We start from the raw sequence: 17,536 nt of genomic DNA, 5'->3' as shown, positions 1-17,536 counted from the left end.
GCCTAACTTATGAATTCCTTATGTTCTTTTTAACACAAAGGCATGACATCATGTAGACTAGAGTTGACACAGTGGCTGAAAATGGCGAAACTTCACTTAAGCTTTTCCACCCTCAAAAAAAAGTCATGCAGTATACATTTTTAAACATTTTATTCAGAAGTGTTTTTACTTTATAGAAATTATTTTGTTCTTGCTGTAATTTGTGCAACTTGAGCTGTGGCTGTGAGTATAGTCTATAAGTTATATTTATTTTAATTTTATTTCAAATATTTTTTTATTGATAATTTATTTATTTTAACAATATATTCATTTCCAATTTGCAACTATGGTCTGGAAAAAAAAAATCCTGTTCAATGGAAAAAAGTTTTTTTTTTTTAACCCATACATCTCAAAATTTTTGGGAGCTATAATTGCAATACCGTGATACCGTGAAACCGCGGTATTTTTGCCCACGGTTATCGTACCTTCAAAATCTCATACCGGCACATGCCTAAACACAATAGATATCATGTAATAACAAACTAGATGTACTACGTCCCATGCCATTGGCTACGTGAGCCCAGAGTGATTATGGGACACGTAGTCCATATACAACATCGATGAATTCTAAACCGCCATGACTGAATGGAAGTTCATTCATTCATTCATTTTCCATGCCGCTTCTCCTCACGATGGTTGAGAAGGCCAAATTAATCCATAGCAGTTACTAAAGATAATGCTGCAAATATTGTTAATTCAGTACGTGTCACAGATGGATTCGGACCACAAATAGGATGTCTTGCTCATGTAGTAAACCTAGCTGCTAAGAGAGCTGTAACAATCAACGGTGTGCCCCGCCTCACTTTAAAAACAGTAAAGGTGGTTCTCAGCACTTTTCTAAGAAATTTCTTCAGATCAGTAAGAAGTAAGCACATTAATATTATGTACTAAAATGCATGTTTATATGATGGCAACATAATTTTTGCTCGTTAAAAAAAAAAAAAAAAAAAAAAAAAAAAACGAAACAAAAATACAATTGTTTTTTTTTCCCCAGAGCATTAAATGTATTGAATCGGATCAAAAATCGTGTCTCCCCCCCCCCCCGTATCGAAAATCGTACTGAACCATGACTTAACTGTATCGTTGCATCCCTATGGAACACCATTGCAGAAGCTATGAGGGGAAAAGTTTTCATTTGCCTAAATGCTTAAGTTATTAAGTGTAATTTTATTTATTTTTTCTTGAGAAACACATTTTATTTGTTCTGGGTTTCTGTGCGGTATTAATGTTGTTGTTTTTTACTTAAGAGACACGGTCTATTGTTTTTAGTTGTGATTTCTTAAAAAGTATTTTTGAATTTAAGAGTAAATATTTATCGCGTTTAAATGGGTGTACTTGATCTATTAATATATACTGTATTCTCACTGTGTTATTGTAAATTGGTTTTAAAAAAAAAAAGGAGGGGGGCGCAATAATATCGCAATAATTTATGAGATAAATGATCGCATACTAAAATTTGTTATCGCGACAGGCCTAGCTATAACATAACTACAAAGCGGAACTACCTGTGCTGCCCGATCAGAATGTATTTAACACAAGCAGGTTTTGCTGTGCGCACACAGACAGTGGCGTGGGAAATGGGGTGCTGAGGGTGCTGCAGCACCCGTTGGTGTTGGGGAAAAAGACATTTTAGTTTTTATTTATTTATTTATTTATTTTAAATAAATCAGTAAATAAAACATTGAAACAATAGTGTATTTAACTTTGGGGATTAAATACATTTGTTTAAAAATGTGTTTTTTTGGCAATAACATGGTCACCACTTAAGGCCTTGCTCGCTATCAGGTCACGTTGAGTAAGGCGCTATTGGAACGGAAAAGTTAACAGTTGACAAAGGAGATGTTAACATGGAGCTAAAAGGAATTAGCGTTTTTTTTATTCGAAATTTTCTAAAATTCAATTTGAGGTCGAAAATGAAAATGATTATGATAGTCTGTAATAGTGGCCAGTGAAGAAAAGTTGCAGCTGCAGATTGAGACTGTGGAAAACTCCTAATAGCTTGCATTGCAGCCATTGCAGCGCTGTTGGATATTTGTGCGCAATTAATTTGAGTGTTATGACAAGTGGGTATTAAACCAGGGCTTCTTGGACTTTTTAGTTTTTAAATGTGTTTGTGTGTCATTGCGCCGTCTAGCTGCGGGGTTTTGCATTATAATACAGGGGCACTTTTATTTCTAATAGAAAAACTCCAACATACACTGTAGGTGAAATAAAACGCTGTCTTTCTAGTTGCCTCGAAGTAGTACGTAAACTATCCAGCATGCATGTGTACTGCCATTGTGCATGACTTGTATGACGAAAGGTCTTGTTTAAGAGTTTGAAGGGAAAAAAAACAATTTCATTTTTCTGCTGTGTAATCGTGGAGAAACTCATCAATAATAGCTTATATTTCTAGGACGGAGGGAAAATTGTCATGAGAAGCCATTGTGAAATGCTAGACGCGTTTTAGCTAATCAAATCTGTGTATTTCAGATAGTCTACCACTGCTCCTGACGTCAGATATACCCCAAATCTCCTAGACTATTGCAAAAAAAAAAAAAAAAACCTGCTAAGGTCGTGGGAGCTTATCTTAGCTGACTTTCAAAAGGCGGACTACACCCTAAACTGGTTGCCAGTCAGTCGTACGGCACACACAGACAACCATTCACACTCACAAACAGGGAATCTATCCCACACTGCCTGTGCTGAAGTCGAATGTATGAATGTATGACACCATCAGCGACTATTGTCCGCTAGGTTTCAGCAGCAAAATCATCAAAAAAAACCAAGACAACTTTCTATTTTTCATTGCCTCAGGTGAAAAAGAACAGATTATGTTGAATCTCTACTAAATCATGAAACATCACCGATCCAAACTAATTCAAATAATTAACAAATAACAAACATAAAAATGCAGCCATTTTTGGTCTTTGGTCTGGAATATTGACCAGAATTATTTCATCTAAACGACAGTCACGGGCTGGCATAAGCCTCTATGCAATTAGATATGTCCCAATACAGATTTTTAAAAAATTTCTGCTCCGATTCGTTCAAAATATGTATTGAAATCCTGATCTGATACTTATATTTTCCTTGAATTAAAAATAATGCAACCGGTAAATGACGACTTTTTTTTTTTGTATGCCACTGCAAGAAATGCGTTGTTTTGCGAGAAGTAGTCCCACACACGGATATGATATGATTTACAGCAGCCAAAAAGCGCGAGGGTACTGAAAACACACATGAATACTGGATCAGATCCAATCTTGTGACCAAATCTGATACTGATCCTGAGTATCGGATTGGGACAACACTATGTTCAGTGCACATTACTTTTGTCATGGCTCTAATTTATAGGATAAATAACTTGGGTTTCCACATCAACATTTATAGTAGGCCTGTCCGATCTACAGTACTGGCCAAAAGTATTGTTCTGTCTGCAATTCTGTCAGAATTGTGTCGCTCAATTTCTCCCAGAAAATGATTGCAATTACAAATGCTTTGGTAGTAATATCTTCATTTATTTTGCTTGCAATGAAAAACACAAAAGAGAATAGGGGGAAAAAAAAATCATGATCAATTTACACAAAACTCCAAAAACGGGGCGGACAAAAGTATTGTCACCCTTTGAAAAAGCATGTGATGCTTCTCTAATTTGTGTCATTAACAGAACCTGTTACTTACCTGTGACACATAACAGGTGATGGCAATAACTAAATCACACTTGCAGCCAGTTAAAATTGATTAAAGTTGACTCAACCTCTGTCCGGTGTCCTTGTGTGTACCACATTGAGCATGGACAAAAGAAAGAAGACCAAAGAACTGTATTAGGACTTGAGAAGCAAAATGGTGAGGAGGCATGGGCAATCTCAAGGCTACAAGTCCATCTCCAAAACCTGAATGTTCCTGTGTCTACCGTGCACAGTATCATCAATAAGTGTAAAGCCCATGGAACTGTTGGCACAAGGACCGAAAACACACTTCAATAGCACTAGAAAATGGTTTAAGAGAAAGCACTGGAGACTTCTAAAGTGGCCAGCAATGAGTCCAGACCTGAATCCCATAGAACACCTGTGGTGAGATCTGAATATGCCAGTTATGAGAAGGCACCCTTCAAATCTCAGAGACTTGGAGCAGTTGGCCAAAGAAGAATGGTTTAAAATTCCAGTAGAGCATTGTAAGACTCTCATTGATGGATACCGGAAGCGGTTGTTCGCAGTTATTTTATCTAAAGGTTGTGCTACCAAGTATTAGGCTGAGGGTGCCAATACTTTGGTCTGGCCCATTTTTGGATTTTTGGGTAAAATGATCATAATTATTTTTTTCATTCTCTTTTGGGGTTTTTTCATTGCAAGCAAAATAAATGAAGATATTACTACCAAAGCATTTATAATTGCAACCATTTTCTGGGAGAAATTGAGCATTATCTGACGGAATTTCAGGGGTGCCAATACTTTTGGCCAGCACTGTAGCCATCTTGCATGAACGTATGTTTCCTGCTTGGAAGAGAGGCAAAACATCTTCAAAGACAACCAGAACAATCCAGCTGCAATCGATTTAATGCCCTCAGAATACTATGACCTGGATGTTTGAGAATATTTACAAGCATGTTTGCTCCCCGAGAAAAAAAGACCCCATTGATTTATTGATCAATTTTCTCATCTCTGTGTTGGCTTTTTGTCTCTGTTTTAGGTCAAATTATTGTTGTAATTTGGGTTATTGTTTCTCCAAATAACGACAAACAAAAGTATACATTGAAGATCAACCATGACTGTGTGCCTGAGCAGGTAAGTAAACATTTCACCCATATACACATGCACAAACACACATACATGCAGTAAGGTAGTCCCTGGATTACGAACAATACGCTTGCGACGTAACCCGAATTTCCGCGTAAATCTGAATGAACCCTTTAAATACCCTGTAAATCTCAAAATAACTATCCAAAAACATGTATTATAAGTCATTGTATTGTCGTGACCAAGAAGTTGGAGCTAAGTCCGAGCTAGACAGCGATCTACACTCCGAAATGACAATGTCAGACGTCCATATGGTTTGTTGATTATTCATCTGCTCATGACATCAACACTTGCAGAATGAAACTAAAATAAAAATGAAGTTGAATCAGTTTCATCATAAATAACAGCAATTCAAATTTGTGTTTATAACTAGCTGCTGATACAGCAATAACAATCCATTAGCATGTATCGTTTAGCGTCCGCACATAATCAAAAACTATCAAATAATGCCCGAAGTATTCGACCACAATTGAAAACGTACAAGAAACAGTACAAAAGTTGTTACATACACGTGTTGCCTTTGAGGCTGCTTCACAAGCAACAAATGTACGCGCAGGCTTGCAGCTGTAATCTTTCTCCTCTCTCTTTCACTTGGCTGCGCGACTTCTTCGTGGGAGCAAATGCACCTTCTTCGTGTGTATGTGCGCTCTTACTCACATTTGGAAGTGCTACCTGCTCTACGCTTACTTTGCCAAAATAAAAACATGCATTACAAACAAAAGTCAGCACTATAAAATAACAAAACAGAAAAAAAAATTACTGGACATGAAATGGCGGACGAGACGCCGGCGTCGTAAAGTCGAAATCACGTAATAACCTGGGGACTACCTGTATATACTGAACAATTTGTGAAATCCTTTCTGTATTTTCCTTCATTTAACTTAACTCAGCTCAAGAATCACCTGAGATCCAAAGCAAATGTATTTGCTGGTGGTTTGTTATCCAATATACTGTATAATGGATACTGTTTTAAAGGCTGCTTTAATAAACCAATAATTTTGATTGTTTGCACAAAAAAAATAAATAAATAAAATTTTTCGAACGCAGGTGATTGCTGAGGCCATTCGTAAGAAGACACGCAGTATGCTGCTCTCCCCTGAACAACTGAAGATGTGTGTTCAGGAATATCAGGGTAAATACATCCTTAAAGTTTGTGGCTGTGATGAGTACCTGCTGGAAAAGTACCCTATTAGCCAATATAAGGTAAGTGTAATGTTAGCATACCTTGAATGTAGGGTAGCCCAGAGCCATGGAGAAAGAGAGTTCTGATATCGCCGTGGGTGGTCACGTGGTTCATGTAGACGTGAATAGTTCACAGCACAAGCAGCGCTGTAACGGTTTTCTATGGAACTAACAGCGGTGATTGCGACATTTATGGAAAAAATTGATAAAATCACGTACAGTGGGGCAAATAAGTATTTAGTCAACCACTAATTGTGGAAGTTCTCCCGCTTGAAAATATTAGAGAGGCCTGTGATCGTCAACGTGGGTAAACCTCAACCATGAGAGACAGAATGTGGAAAAAAAAAACTGGAAATCACATTGTTTGATTTTTAAAGAATTTATTTGCAAATCGTGGTGGAAAATAAGTATTTGGTCAATACCAAAAGTTCATCTCAATATTTCGTTATGTACCCTTTGTTGGCAATAACGGTGGCCAAACGTTTTCTGTAACTCTTCACAAGCTTTTCACATACTGTTATTGGTATTTTGGCCCATTCATCCATGCAGATCTCCTCTTGAGCAGTAATGTTTTGGGGCTGTTGTTGGGCAACACGGACTTTCAACTCCCTCCACAGATTTTCTATGGAGTTGAGATCTGGAGACTGGCTAGGCCACTCCAGGACCTTGAAATGCTTCTAACCAAGCCACTCCTTTTTTGCCTGGCTGTCTTTTGGGATCATCGTATGCTGAAAGACCCAGCCTTGTCTCATCTTCAATGCCCTTGCTGATGGAAGGAGATTTTCACTAAAAAAATCAAAATCTCTCGATACACGGCCCCATTCATTCTTTCCTTTACACAGATCAGTCGTCCTGGTCCCTTTGCAGAAAAACAGCCCCAAAGCATGATGTTTCCACCCCCATGCTTCACAGTGGGTATGTTGTTCTTCAGATGCAATTCAGTATTCTTTCTCCTCCAAACACGAGAACCTGTGTTTCTACCAAAAAGTTCTATTGTGGTTTCATCTGACCATAACACATTCTCCCAGTCCTCTTCTGGATCATCCAAATGCTCTCTAGCGAACCGCAGACGGGCCTGGGCGTGTACTTTCTTCAGGAGGGGGACACGTCTAGCAGTGCTGGATTTGAGTCCCTGGCGGTGCATTGTGTTACTAATAGTAGCCTTTGTTACTGTTGTCCCAGCTCTCTGTAGGTCATTCACTAGGTCTCCCCGTGTGGTTCTGGGATTTTTGCTCACCGTTCTTGTAATCATTTTGACGCCACGGGGTGAGATCTTGGTGGAGCCCCAGATCAAGGGAGATTATCAGTGGTCTTGTATGTCTTCCATTTTCAAATAATTGCTCCCACATGTGATTTCTTTACACCAAGCGTTTTACCTATTGCAGGTTCAGTCTTCCCAGCCTGGTGCAGGTCTACAATTTTGTCTCTGATGTTCTTCGACAGTTTTTTGGTCTTGGCCATAGTGGAGTCTGGAGTGTGACTGACTGACATTGTGGACAGGTGTCTTTTATACCGATAATGACTTAAAACAGGTGCCATTAATACAGGTAATGAGGAGCCTCGTTAGACCTCGTTAGAAGAAGTTAGACCTCTTTGACAGCCAGAAATCTTGCTTGTTTGTAGGTGACCAAATACTTATTTTCCACCACGATTTGCAAATAAATTCTTTAAAATCAAACAATGTAATTTTCTTTCTTTTTTTTTCACATTCTGTCTCTCATGGTTGAGGTTTACACATGTTCACAATTACAGGCGTCTCTAATCTTTTCAAGTAGAAGAACTTGCACAATTGGTGGTTCACTGAATACTTATTTGCCCCACTGTATATAAGTACTTGTTTGTATTATGTCATTGCATAATAACCATAAACTTCACAATACTTGAGAGGACACGGGAAACGGGGGCGATCTGTAGGGGGCCTATTTTCAAAAACTTCAACTTCAAATAATTTCAAAAACCAAAGCTGCTACAGACCTAAAACAAAAACAGGCCCCTACCTTAGCCATATATGAGTCTCCATGAGCAGCGACATCAAAATATTCAAAGTCGTTCCCTTATAAAATCCCGATTAATTATTTTTATATAAGTATAAAAAAAAACTTAAAATGGCTATAAAATTATCATATTTTACACTAGATGCGCAAAAATCACCAAATGCAGAGATAATCACCTACATTTTCAAAATTAATAGCAATATTTATATATTATAAAAGTTTTTGACCAAAATAGCAACTTATTATTTTTTTATTTTTTTATTGCAAGTTTTCAACAGCTAATAAATAACTCAATTTAACATCAGAAAGTTATTACTTGAGAAAAACATGCAGAATCAATTATAAATAATATGTAAATAGAATTTAAATGAATTCTATATACAATCACAACTTATTATAGAATAGAATAGCCCTTTATTATCATTGTACAGTTATACGATGAAATACTGCAGCATCCCTTTACAGTGCAGGATAAGTTAAAATCTCAAAAGTGACATGCAAGTGTGAAATCTAAATAAACATAAATATAAAATACGTATGAAAAATACCTATGAGACCCTACGTATGGGGTCCTATCATTCTAGCAGTGCAAATAATCAATGTGGTGTTACCAGGATGTGAGCCTCGTCTTTGAACAATCACATAGCCTTTTTCTATGCCTTGCATTTTCTGGTCGCCTCGACTTGTACAAGTCCCTGTTCCACGCCGTGTCCTTTCTGCTCTCCTCGACTCTGCTCCTTTTCCTGCCGGCCGGCAACTCTAAGACCTTGTTCTTCCTCGCTTCTGAAGTCACATCCTTGGAGAAGTTCGCACCAAAACAGTCGAAGAGGGACCTCCAGGAACTCCAGCAGGTGCTCTTATGCTTCCTGCACATTAGGGAGTCCTACAGCGACATTCCGAGCGACGCCATATGGGCCATGGGAGAGATGGCCGTTTAAGGACCGCTCGGCCGGTCTCCAGGTCTCCCTTGCCCTCTGGAACATCTCCAGGATGTCGGCCCTGTGTGTCCCTGTGTTCCTCCTTGCCCGTGCAACCGTGTTGTGGTTGACGACCGCCATGATGAGCCCGAAGCTCTGCTTCTCGATCGAAGAGCACGGCAGCACTTTCTGGTTCAACTTATAGCCGGCCTTGACAGACTTGTAGTTCTCCCACATGGCCAGCACCTTCCAGATCGAGAATCGGGCCGTCCTCATCCTCTCAGGCTCCTAAAAACATGTTTGTTTTAGAAAAGTGAATGATGCTGGCCATCTAGTTCAGCCCCTGGACACCTGGGTAGCACCGTACAGTTCTTCCAAAGGTGCACGGGGTGAAAGTAGACAAAGATCTGCTTGTTGCTGTCGGCGTAGAGGCTGGTGTCGGACCACGGTGCTTCACTGAAAGTTATTAGATAGAAATATTACAGAAAACAAAACACGTAAAAGCTGATTGTTTTTTAATATGAACGCAGAAATGTCTAAAATAAAATCTAGAGATACAAAATCCTACATGGCTGCCTTAGCCAAACAGTCAGCTTTTTCTGTTGAAAATTCTTGTGAATAAATGCTTACATCCCTGAATTTTTTATAGATATGGACGTAAAGCAGTCTCGATTCTTGGCTAAAAGCAAAAGAAACCGTGCGAGTAGCGTTTATTTTACGTAAATATGGCGATTGTGCGGCTCGTCTTTAAGTTCACTGTGGTGCCGCCTTACCACACAAGTCCACAACAAAGAGCTTTTTACGTTGAAATTCTTGTGAATAAATGCTTAAATCCTTGAATTCTTTATAGATATGGACGTAAAACAGTCTTGATTCTTGGTTAAAATAAAACAAAAATCGGGCAGTTTGAATTTACTTTACGTAAATTTGTCGAAGAATGATACTAGTCTGTTAGCTCTTTGTTTTGATAAGGAGGCTGCCACAATGGCTTTTTCCATTGAAAATTGTTGTGAATAAATGCTTAAATAACTGAATTCTTTATAGATATGGACGTAAAACAGTCTTGATTCTTGGTCAAAAGCAAAAACCGGCAGTTGGCAGTTATTTTACGTAAATATTGCGAGGTATGGAGCGGCTAATTTCTACAACTGATTTTTTTCACAACGTTTCAAAATGCATGCATGGTACGAAAAATATAATAATTACCTTCAATCCTCAAACAAATCACTCCCGAGACAATCCTTCTTGTTAGTATGCGGTCCAGATTTCTTACTTTTTGAATGGTAAGCCTGCATTGTGCTCAAAAGCATGTGTGAGAGTTTCACTCCCACTGATATCTAATAATGAAGCTGAGTCACACAGCCCTCTACGGGTAGGTGGGGCGCAGAGAATGACGAAGCTTACCAGTCAAGTATCTTGATGTCTATGTTATAACATATATGTAAATGCTAGTTTTACATTTGGAGTGGTAAGGCGACAACTGAAAACTATGTAAACTGTTACGCAGAAGGGAACTTTCCCATGTTGCGGAGGGAAAGTTTCATTTTTGTGTTAGCATTAGCACGGGAAAGCTACATTTTCATTGAAATGCAAGATGATTTAGGTTTTTCTTTTTTCACGACTAGAATTCTGTTTTCTGAAAATGTCTAGATTTCCTTGATTCACTCACTTGTGGTAATATATGAAAGATAATGTATAACATTAACAACAACAACCCTTTACCCTTTGATAAACAAAAGCATATCTTTTATTAACTCATTCACTCCCAGCCATTTTCACCAGAGCAAGGTCGTTCGCTCCCGGCCGTTTTACTGGATTTTGACTGATTTTGCAAGGCCCACAGAAAATTCTGTTCTATTGCTATATAAACATGGAACCCACCAAAAGAAAGATTAGACTCTCTTCTTTCAGCCGAAAAAAGTTAGTTCATATCTTTTTCCATTCTTTAGAAATCGGCATTAGAAAATAGCTTAGTTTGAGCAATTTTCCAATTTCTGATTAAAAAACGGAAAAACTGAGCTTTTTGTGAAAGCATACATTTCAAACATAACTTTGACTTATACACAGCTATTTTTTGCTTTAGTTACATCCCAAACATCTGAATAATGTTTTCCTTTTATAAAATAAGATAAACAACAAAACAAATAAAGCTTTTGATAGCAAAGTAACAATTTATTTACACATAACAAACTGAAAGATGACGCTGTTCTGGCTGCGACAGCCGGTTAAACTTTTACCTCATCGCCGTCTGTCTCATAAAGATTTTTTTTTTTTTTAATCTCTGCGGGCTCTGCTCGCGAGCAGCACGGACTCAAAGGCATTGTCCGCTGCACTAGTGGTCCCGGTCGTTCTGCTCGGTCGTCCAGCACCTGGCATCCCGGGCGTCCTACCGGTTGTTCTGCTCGGTCCTCTGCCGCCTGGCATCCATTCGGTCGTCTTCCGCCGGCGCCCGACCGTGCGGCTTGGCCGTTCGTTGCCGTTGAACTGGGTTGGGGTCTTACCAAATGCGCTACTGCCTTCCAGTAGCCAGTTTTATTGCTTTAAAATGGATTTTCAGCTTTTTGCTTTGGAGATAAATTGAATCAGAACCCAGAGATGTCTTTTTTGAAAAAAAAAAACAAAACTTAAAAGACGTATAAATACGTCTTTGGGACACTGAAACAATTAAAAATAGAACGTACTTATACGTTTTTGGGTCCAAATGAGTTAAACAGTTGGTGAAATTGGTGCTATTGTTTACACCTGACATTTTATAGATTATTGGGCTGTGATGGTGGGTTCTGAAGCTTTTGGATGCACCAATCGGTCCGAAAAAGGCTATCATATGTATGGTTTCCCCAAGGACCAAGAGCAGCAGAAAAAATGGATTGCAATTCTCAGCCATCAAAACATGAAATTGAAAGGCTTTTTTTGGTTTTTGCTATTTAACACTCAAAGTCTCTGTTTTTTTTTTTTTTTTTTTTTTTTGTTGCTATAAAGCAAGCCCAAAAAGTAATCAGAAGACCCCGATACCAAACTGACTACTCAGGTGGATAGCTACAATTAGCATCTGAATATTTGCAAATGCAGGGCTACCTTGGCTTTGTCAAACAATAGACCACTCAAACAAGCAATCAAGCAGACAACCTTTTTACATATTCCTGTGGGGTCACTGCATGGGTGTTCACTCTGAATAGCTGCAATTAGCATCTTGAATATTTTCAAAATAGGGCTACCTTGGCTTTGTCAAACAATAGACCACTCAAACAGACGACTAGTCGGACTGGTTTTGTCACGCAGAGGAGTCCGTGCGTGCTTGGGAGCTATGGTTTGGCACAATAACAACACTTGAAGTTGGAAGCCCCCCACATTGTGTTTGACAAGCATGAGTGGTGCAAACCCATCTGAAAATGTCCAAAACTCAAACCAAGGGGCAGTTTACATGGCGACTCTGCGACACAAAGACGCAATGACTGAGTTGCGGACTCGCCTCGTGTGCATATGTTGTCGGCGAAGACGAAAAATTCTGAATCCTGCCTCCAAAGTGGAAGAATCGGATTGCGGGGGGTTGAGGGGGGCTTCCTCGGCATGCATATCAAAGGCTCCTGCGGCGCGAGACCGCGTCATTAACGTCAGCACTCGTACACGTCACATTGGGCGTGCGCACCGGTGCTACTAAACATTAAAAACAGCAAATATGGTGGAATGTTGGCTTTAATTTACTGTTTTAATAATATTTTTGAATTAAATATGTTGAACGTTTCAATTTTTTGTGCCTTTTTGAACAAAAGAAAAATGACATTGCTTCGAGTGGGCGGGCATATTTTTTTTCCAGGCTGAGGGAGCTTGGTGGGGTCAAAGTGCATTATTCTCTGTCGCCCAGTAAATCTGCACTGCCCCCTAGGGCCTGGCATGAATACTACATCGTTTTCATGCGGAATCGCGACAGTGTTCAAATGCAAATGCAAATTTAACATTTTTCGTATTCTCGGAGAGTCACCATGTAAACGGCCCCCAAAACTTGGGCTTGCCAATTGACTCTGGAGGCAAAGCTCGATAAAATAGAAATGCAGTTAACTCACTTTATAAGTCCAATACTGCATTGTATGTGGATGAGAGGTGGTGTTGTAACCTTCCCCCTCAATTCAGAGATGTGGTATGTGCTTTGACAAAATATTCTCTTTTACTCCTCTCAAACCATAAAACCATCCACCTGAATGAATAATGATGAGTCATTTTTCAATTTTGATTGACTTGTACAATTCGAAAAAAATGTTAGGAAGATATCAAAACACTTTTTTCCCTTTTTTGATGAGGATTTATTGAGAAGAAGTGTCTGACATGAAAACATTACAAATATTCAAGATGGTAATTGTAGTAAAACAGGGTCATGAGTTTCGAAACAGTCTTCTAACCCCTCTGGGTTTGCTTTGTTGCCAAAAAAACCCTGTGGATTTGCTAGTGTGAATGCGAATGACTAATGAGGACCTCAATGCTCACAAAAGTTTGCTGATTAGAGTCAGATGACTCTTCTCTATGGATTCAATAGGTACCAAGGGTCAAATAACCCTTCTCTGGATACAACAGTGATTTGAAAATGTAACGTCTGACCTAAAAAAAAAAAAAAAAAAAAAAGAAATCAGTTCATTAGAAATTTGTGTCTGTTATTTGCTGACATCACTTTTCAATCTATACAAATCTCTAAAATACAATTATGTCAAACCTTTTGATGTAAAGAATACAGGCTGTTACGCACTTGGTACTCTGCGATGAGGATGATACCCTCAAAGCTTATAAAATTGAGCTAACAAGCATGTCAAAGCCAGTCGTCTACCAATACGGGTTACGTCGCCAGCGTAGGAACAGAACTCGTTCGTAACCCGGGGACTACTGTATATAATTATGACATACACATACAGATAAACCTCAACATATACATCGTACAGCACCTCTGATAAAATACAGACAGTTGAAAATTCAAAAGAGGTCGAAGCGATGTTTGGAACCATTCGAGGCTCGTAAAAATCGTATAATGGATCCCTATGGGAGTGTCGCAACTCTCTTTCTACATGGAAATGGGGTAGCCTACCTCATAATATCACTATTATGCAGTAGCAACATTACAAATATCAGTTTCACTAGTTGGACTGAATTTATCATGAGCATGACCATAACCTCACAGTTTTTTTTTTTTTTTTTTTAAATCTATTAGCTTTCAGTAATGAAGCTACTTTTTATGACCAACACATTAGCATCCACGAAAACTAAATTTACAGACTGCTGCAAAAGTCCATCTTTCATTACTTGTTATATTGTGTGTATTTTATATTTGTACCTTCTTTCTCACCCTCTAGTACATTCGTAGTTGTATCATGCTGAGCAGAATGCCCAACTTGATGCTCATGGCTAAGGACAGCCTCTACACCCAGTTGCCTACCGATAACTTTGTCATGCCATCATACTCCCGTCGCATCTCCACGGCATCATCATATATGAATGGCGAGGCAGCTGCCAAGTCACTTTGGACCATCAACGGAACACTGCGGATCCGGATCCTCTGTGCTACATATGTTAACGTCAATATAAGGGACATAGACAAGGTGTGAATAGACTTAATTCATGTGACAAATGATTGTTCATGGTATTTAAAGGGCCAGACAACACATTTATCATATTTATCCCAGCATAAAGAATATTGATCAATAAATGGAAAAAACATATCAGTTTTCTGAGCTCAGACTTTGGTCAAACTCTATTCAAACATTTTGTTTAGCTCTCGTTTAGCTCAACAAATACACTGGATGGCAATATTTTGTCACAACATACAAACTATCAGAGGTCTCGTACGTTGTGAAGCCAGCACTCAAATGACAGTGAAATACAATGGATGGGCCAGTAAACAGAGAACTACGGCGTCAATCCTTGGCTCATTGGCTTGATTTCTAAGCAATTTAAAACTCGCCATTGACACCTTGTGGTGTATTTCAATCACTACCTTACATAATTAAAGACACAGTGGAAGAACGGCAGGGAGCCCATGTGACTTCACCGCTCGGCGACGTCCACAATGGGGAGCTACAAAGTTTCTCTTTTGATTGAAAATTTTACAAATTTTATTAAAACGAAAACATTAAGAGGGGTTAATATAAAATTACTATAACTTGTACAAACATTTATCTTTTAAGAACTACAAGTCTTTCTATCCGTGGATCCCTTTAACAGAAAGAATGTTAATAATGTTAATGCCATCTTGTGGATTTATTGTTATAATAAACAAATACAGTACTTATGTACAGTATGTTGAATGTATATATCCGCCTTGTGTCTTATCTTTCCATTCCAACAATATTTCACAGACAAATATGGCATACTTTAGAGATGGTTTGAATTGCAATTAATTATGATTAATTAATTTTTAAGCTGTGATTAACTCGATAAAAAATTTTAAACGTTTGGCAGCTCTAATTTAATACTCATAATAACATGCTGTGTGTGCATAGATATAACTGATCTCACAAACTGATTGCGCTCCTAAGCAGTGTCATTTTTTTTGTTTAACCCATCTCCATTATCAAGATCTAAGAACTTTGCCATTGGCATACTTAAATACTTTGAGCAACCGTCTTTCACAAAAAATATTTTTACTCCGTGTTTTCTGTCCCTTTAAGCATTGAACTTAATTACTTTCTGTGGCCACAGCAGTGGGACAATGTAGATGCTATAGTAGTTCAATTCTCATGATGCTTAAAGTGCCTGTGACACGATAAAAAAAATCTTAATATCATTGTAATGTGCGTTAAAATCCTATTTTGAGACGATTCGACTGTATACAACAATTTGGCAAAGCGCAGATGACGAGAAATGAGGCTTTTAATTTGCCGTTTAGCCCCGGCTGTCATTAAAGCGCTCTAGCACCTCTATCTGGGTGATGACATCGGCAGAGTAACAATTTCAGATGATTTCGAATCCAGCCCAATAAGGGGGGAAGATTCAGAACGAGGTAAATGTGACAGAGAGCAGCACAATGTCACCGTTGTTTTAATTTCACTACTGCAATATTTTTACAGGATATTCTTTTTATTTAAGTACTTTTCCCCAATTGCTAAATAAATTGTATGGTCATGACAAATAACAGTCTTGTGCTAAATAGAATATGAAATATTAAAAATGCATTTATTCAGTACAACAGGGCTAAATTACTGCATAATGGTCAAAAGTGCCGACTTCTTAAAACTTCCGAACGGTATTTTATGCCCCTGGAGTTAGTCTGGCTTTTGTCATTTCCCTGCCTCCGGAGACGGAGAAAAAAGCATAAACAAAACAGGAGGCGTGAGAGCAAGGCGACACGCTAACCTGAACCGAGCGGCTTTTCCAAGTCTTTGGGAAACGAAAAATCACACAAAACTACCCCGACTCATGTCACACATGGCGGCGGGATGGATTGTCTTCACCGATCGGCCAGCCCCCGGCGGCGAGCAAGTTTCGGCTCGTTGTTCTGCTGCGGCCCCGGCAGGCAGGCAGTGCTCGTCGCTGGGGATACAGAGGGGAATGAACGCTGAAAATGGCGCATTCTCGGTGGACAAACCGTCCGACGTCGAAGCCCATGGCTGCCCGAGCCCAAGCCGAGTAAAGTGCTCTCTAGGCGGCCACATGACGAGGGCCAATGAGGGTCGAAGTCTCGACACAATCGAGAACCGAAGACGAGAGAGGGGGGCTCCCCGGGCCCAAGCCGAGGATAGTGCTCTATAGGCGGGCACGCCTTTATCGTCCGGCGACCATGGTGTGCGACAAGCCGCCGGTCGTCGGCCAAGTGGCCTTCTCAGTGGACAGGGAGCATTGTCACCCACAAAATGCAAGCCACCTCCTTATTAAAACGTTTCCCATGATCCCGTATTTAAAGTAACATAAAACACGTAGCTTACTCAGTCATCGGTCAAATGGTCTCTTGATTGTCGGATTTATTTTACCACTAATTTGCAGTGAACAGGATCTTTTGGAAATCCAAAAAGCCTCACACCACTCCTCCTGGTGTAGCAACAAAAGCCTGCAGCACATTGGGCTGGCGTGATGCAAAAAATAAACAAATTAATCCGCAAAATCGCATGAATCCACAGTCCTTCTGCATATGATACTAATGGCTGTGTTTTGAAAATAATTAGTCCGCTGACATCACATTCCCCTTCTTCCTCAATCTGAGACCATGGTAGGAAGTCTCTCATTTTCATAACGCGGAATTCAATAAATTGAATAAATATATCGATCGCTTCCACACACATCTAAGCGGTCCATTTCATTCAGGAGCATAACATTCTGTGCGTAATATGAAATAAACATGTTTTTTTGTGTCACAGGCACTTTAATTGTATTGTAAAGTGTCAATTTTGTGCTTCATCATCTCTTGATTATTTTATCTAATTTTGCTATTTTTAAAAGTAACTAGTGTTTTGTTTTCTTATTTACCTATTTTGTTAGATCTATGTGAGAACAGGTATCTATCATGGAGGAGAACAGATGTGTGACAATGTGAACACGCAGAGGGTTCCCTGCTCTAACCCCAGGTAACAATTTCAACATTTTGGCTTTTATATGTTTTTTCTACCTGTCATATTCACCAGGTGAGACATGGAGAATTGTAAATGTGAGTGTT

The 17,536-nt window shown here is 39.1% G+C and overlaps 1 protein-coding gene across 3 annotated transcripts in view; it reads left to right on the top strand.

Annotated features, from left to right (window-relative positions):
* pik3ca (phosphatidylinositol-4,5-bisphosphate 3-kinase, catalytic subunit alpha) overlaps positions 1 to 17,536 on the top strand; it is an 80,420-nt gene that overhangs the window by 19,420 nt on the left and 43,464 nt on the right. For all 3 annotated transcript variants that reach the window (XR_009063755.1, XM_057840144.1, XM_057840143.1), the window contains exons 7-10: positions 4,711 to 4,805; positions 5,865 to 6,020; positions 14,244 to 14,489; positions 17,362 to 17,447. Coding sequence is in view for 2 of the 3 variants with exons in the window: in XM_057840144.1 (XP_057696127.1) it covers positions 4,711 to 4,805; positions 5,865 to 6,020; positions 14,244 to 14,489; positions 17,362 to 17,447 (583 nt within the window). In the remaining variant the exon portion in view is untranslated. The remainder of the gene's footprint in view (positions 1 to 4,710; positions 4,806 to 5,864; positions 6,021 to 14,243; positions 14,490 to 17,361; positions 17,448 to 17,536) is intronic.

Source organism: Corythoichthys intestinalis, chromosome 7 (genome assembly GCF_030265065.1).
Source record: "Corythoichthys intestinalis isolate RoL2023-P3 chromosome 7, ASM3026506v1, whole genome shotgun sequence".
Lineage (NCBI taxonomy): Eukaryota > Metazoa > Chordata > Actinopteri > Syngnathiformes > Syngnathidae > Corythoichthys > Corythoichthys intestinalis.
Note: the sequence above shows the minus strand (reverse complement) of the source record. Positions and strands in the feature narration are given on the sequence as shown.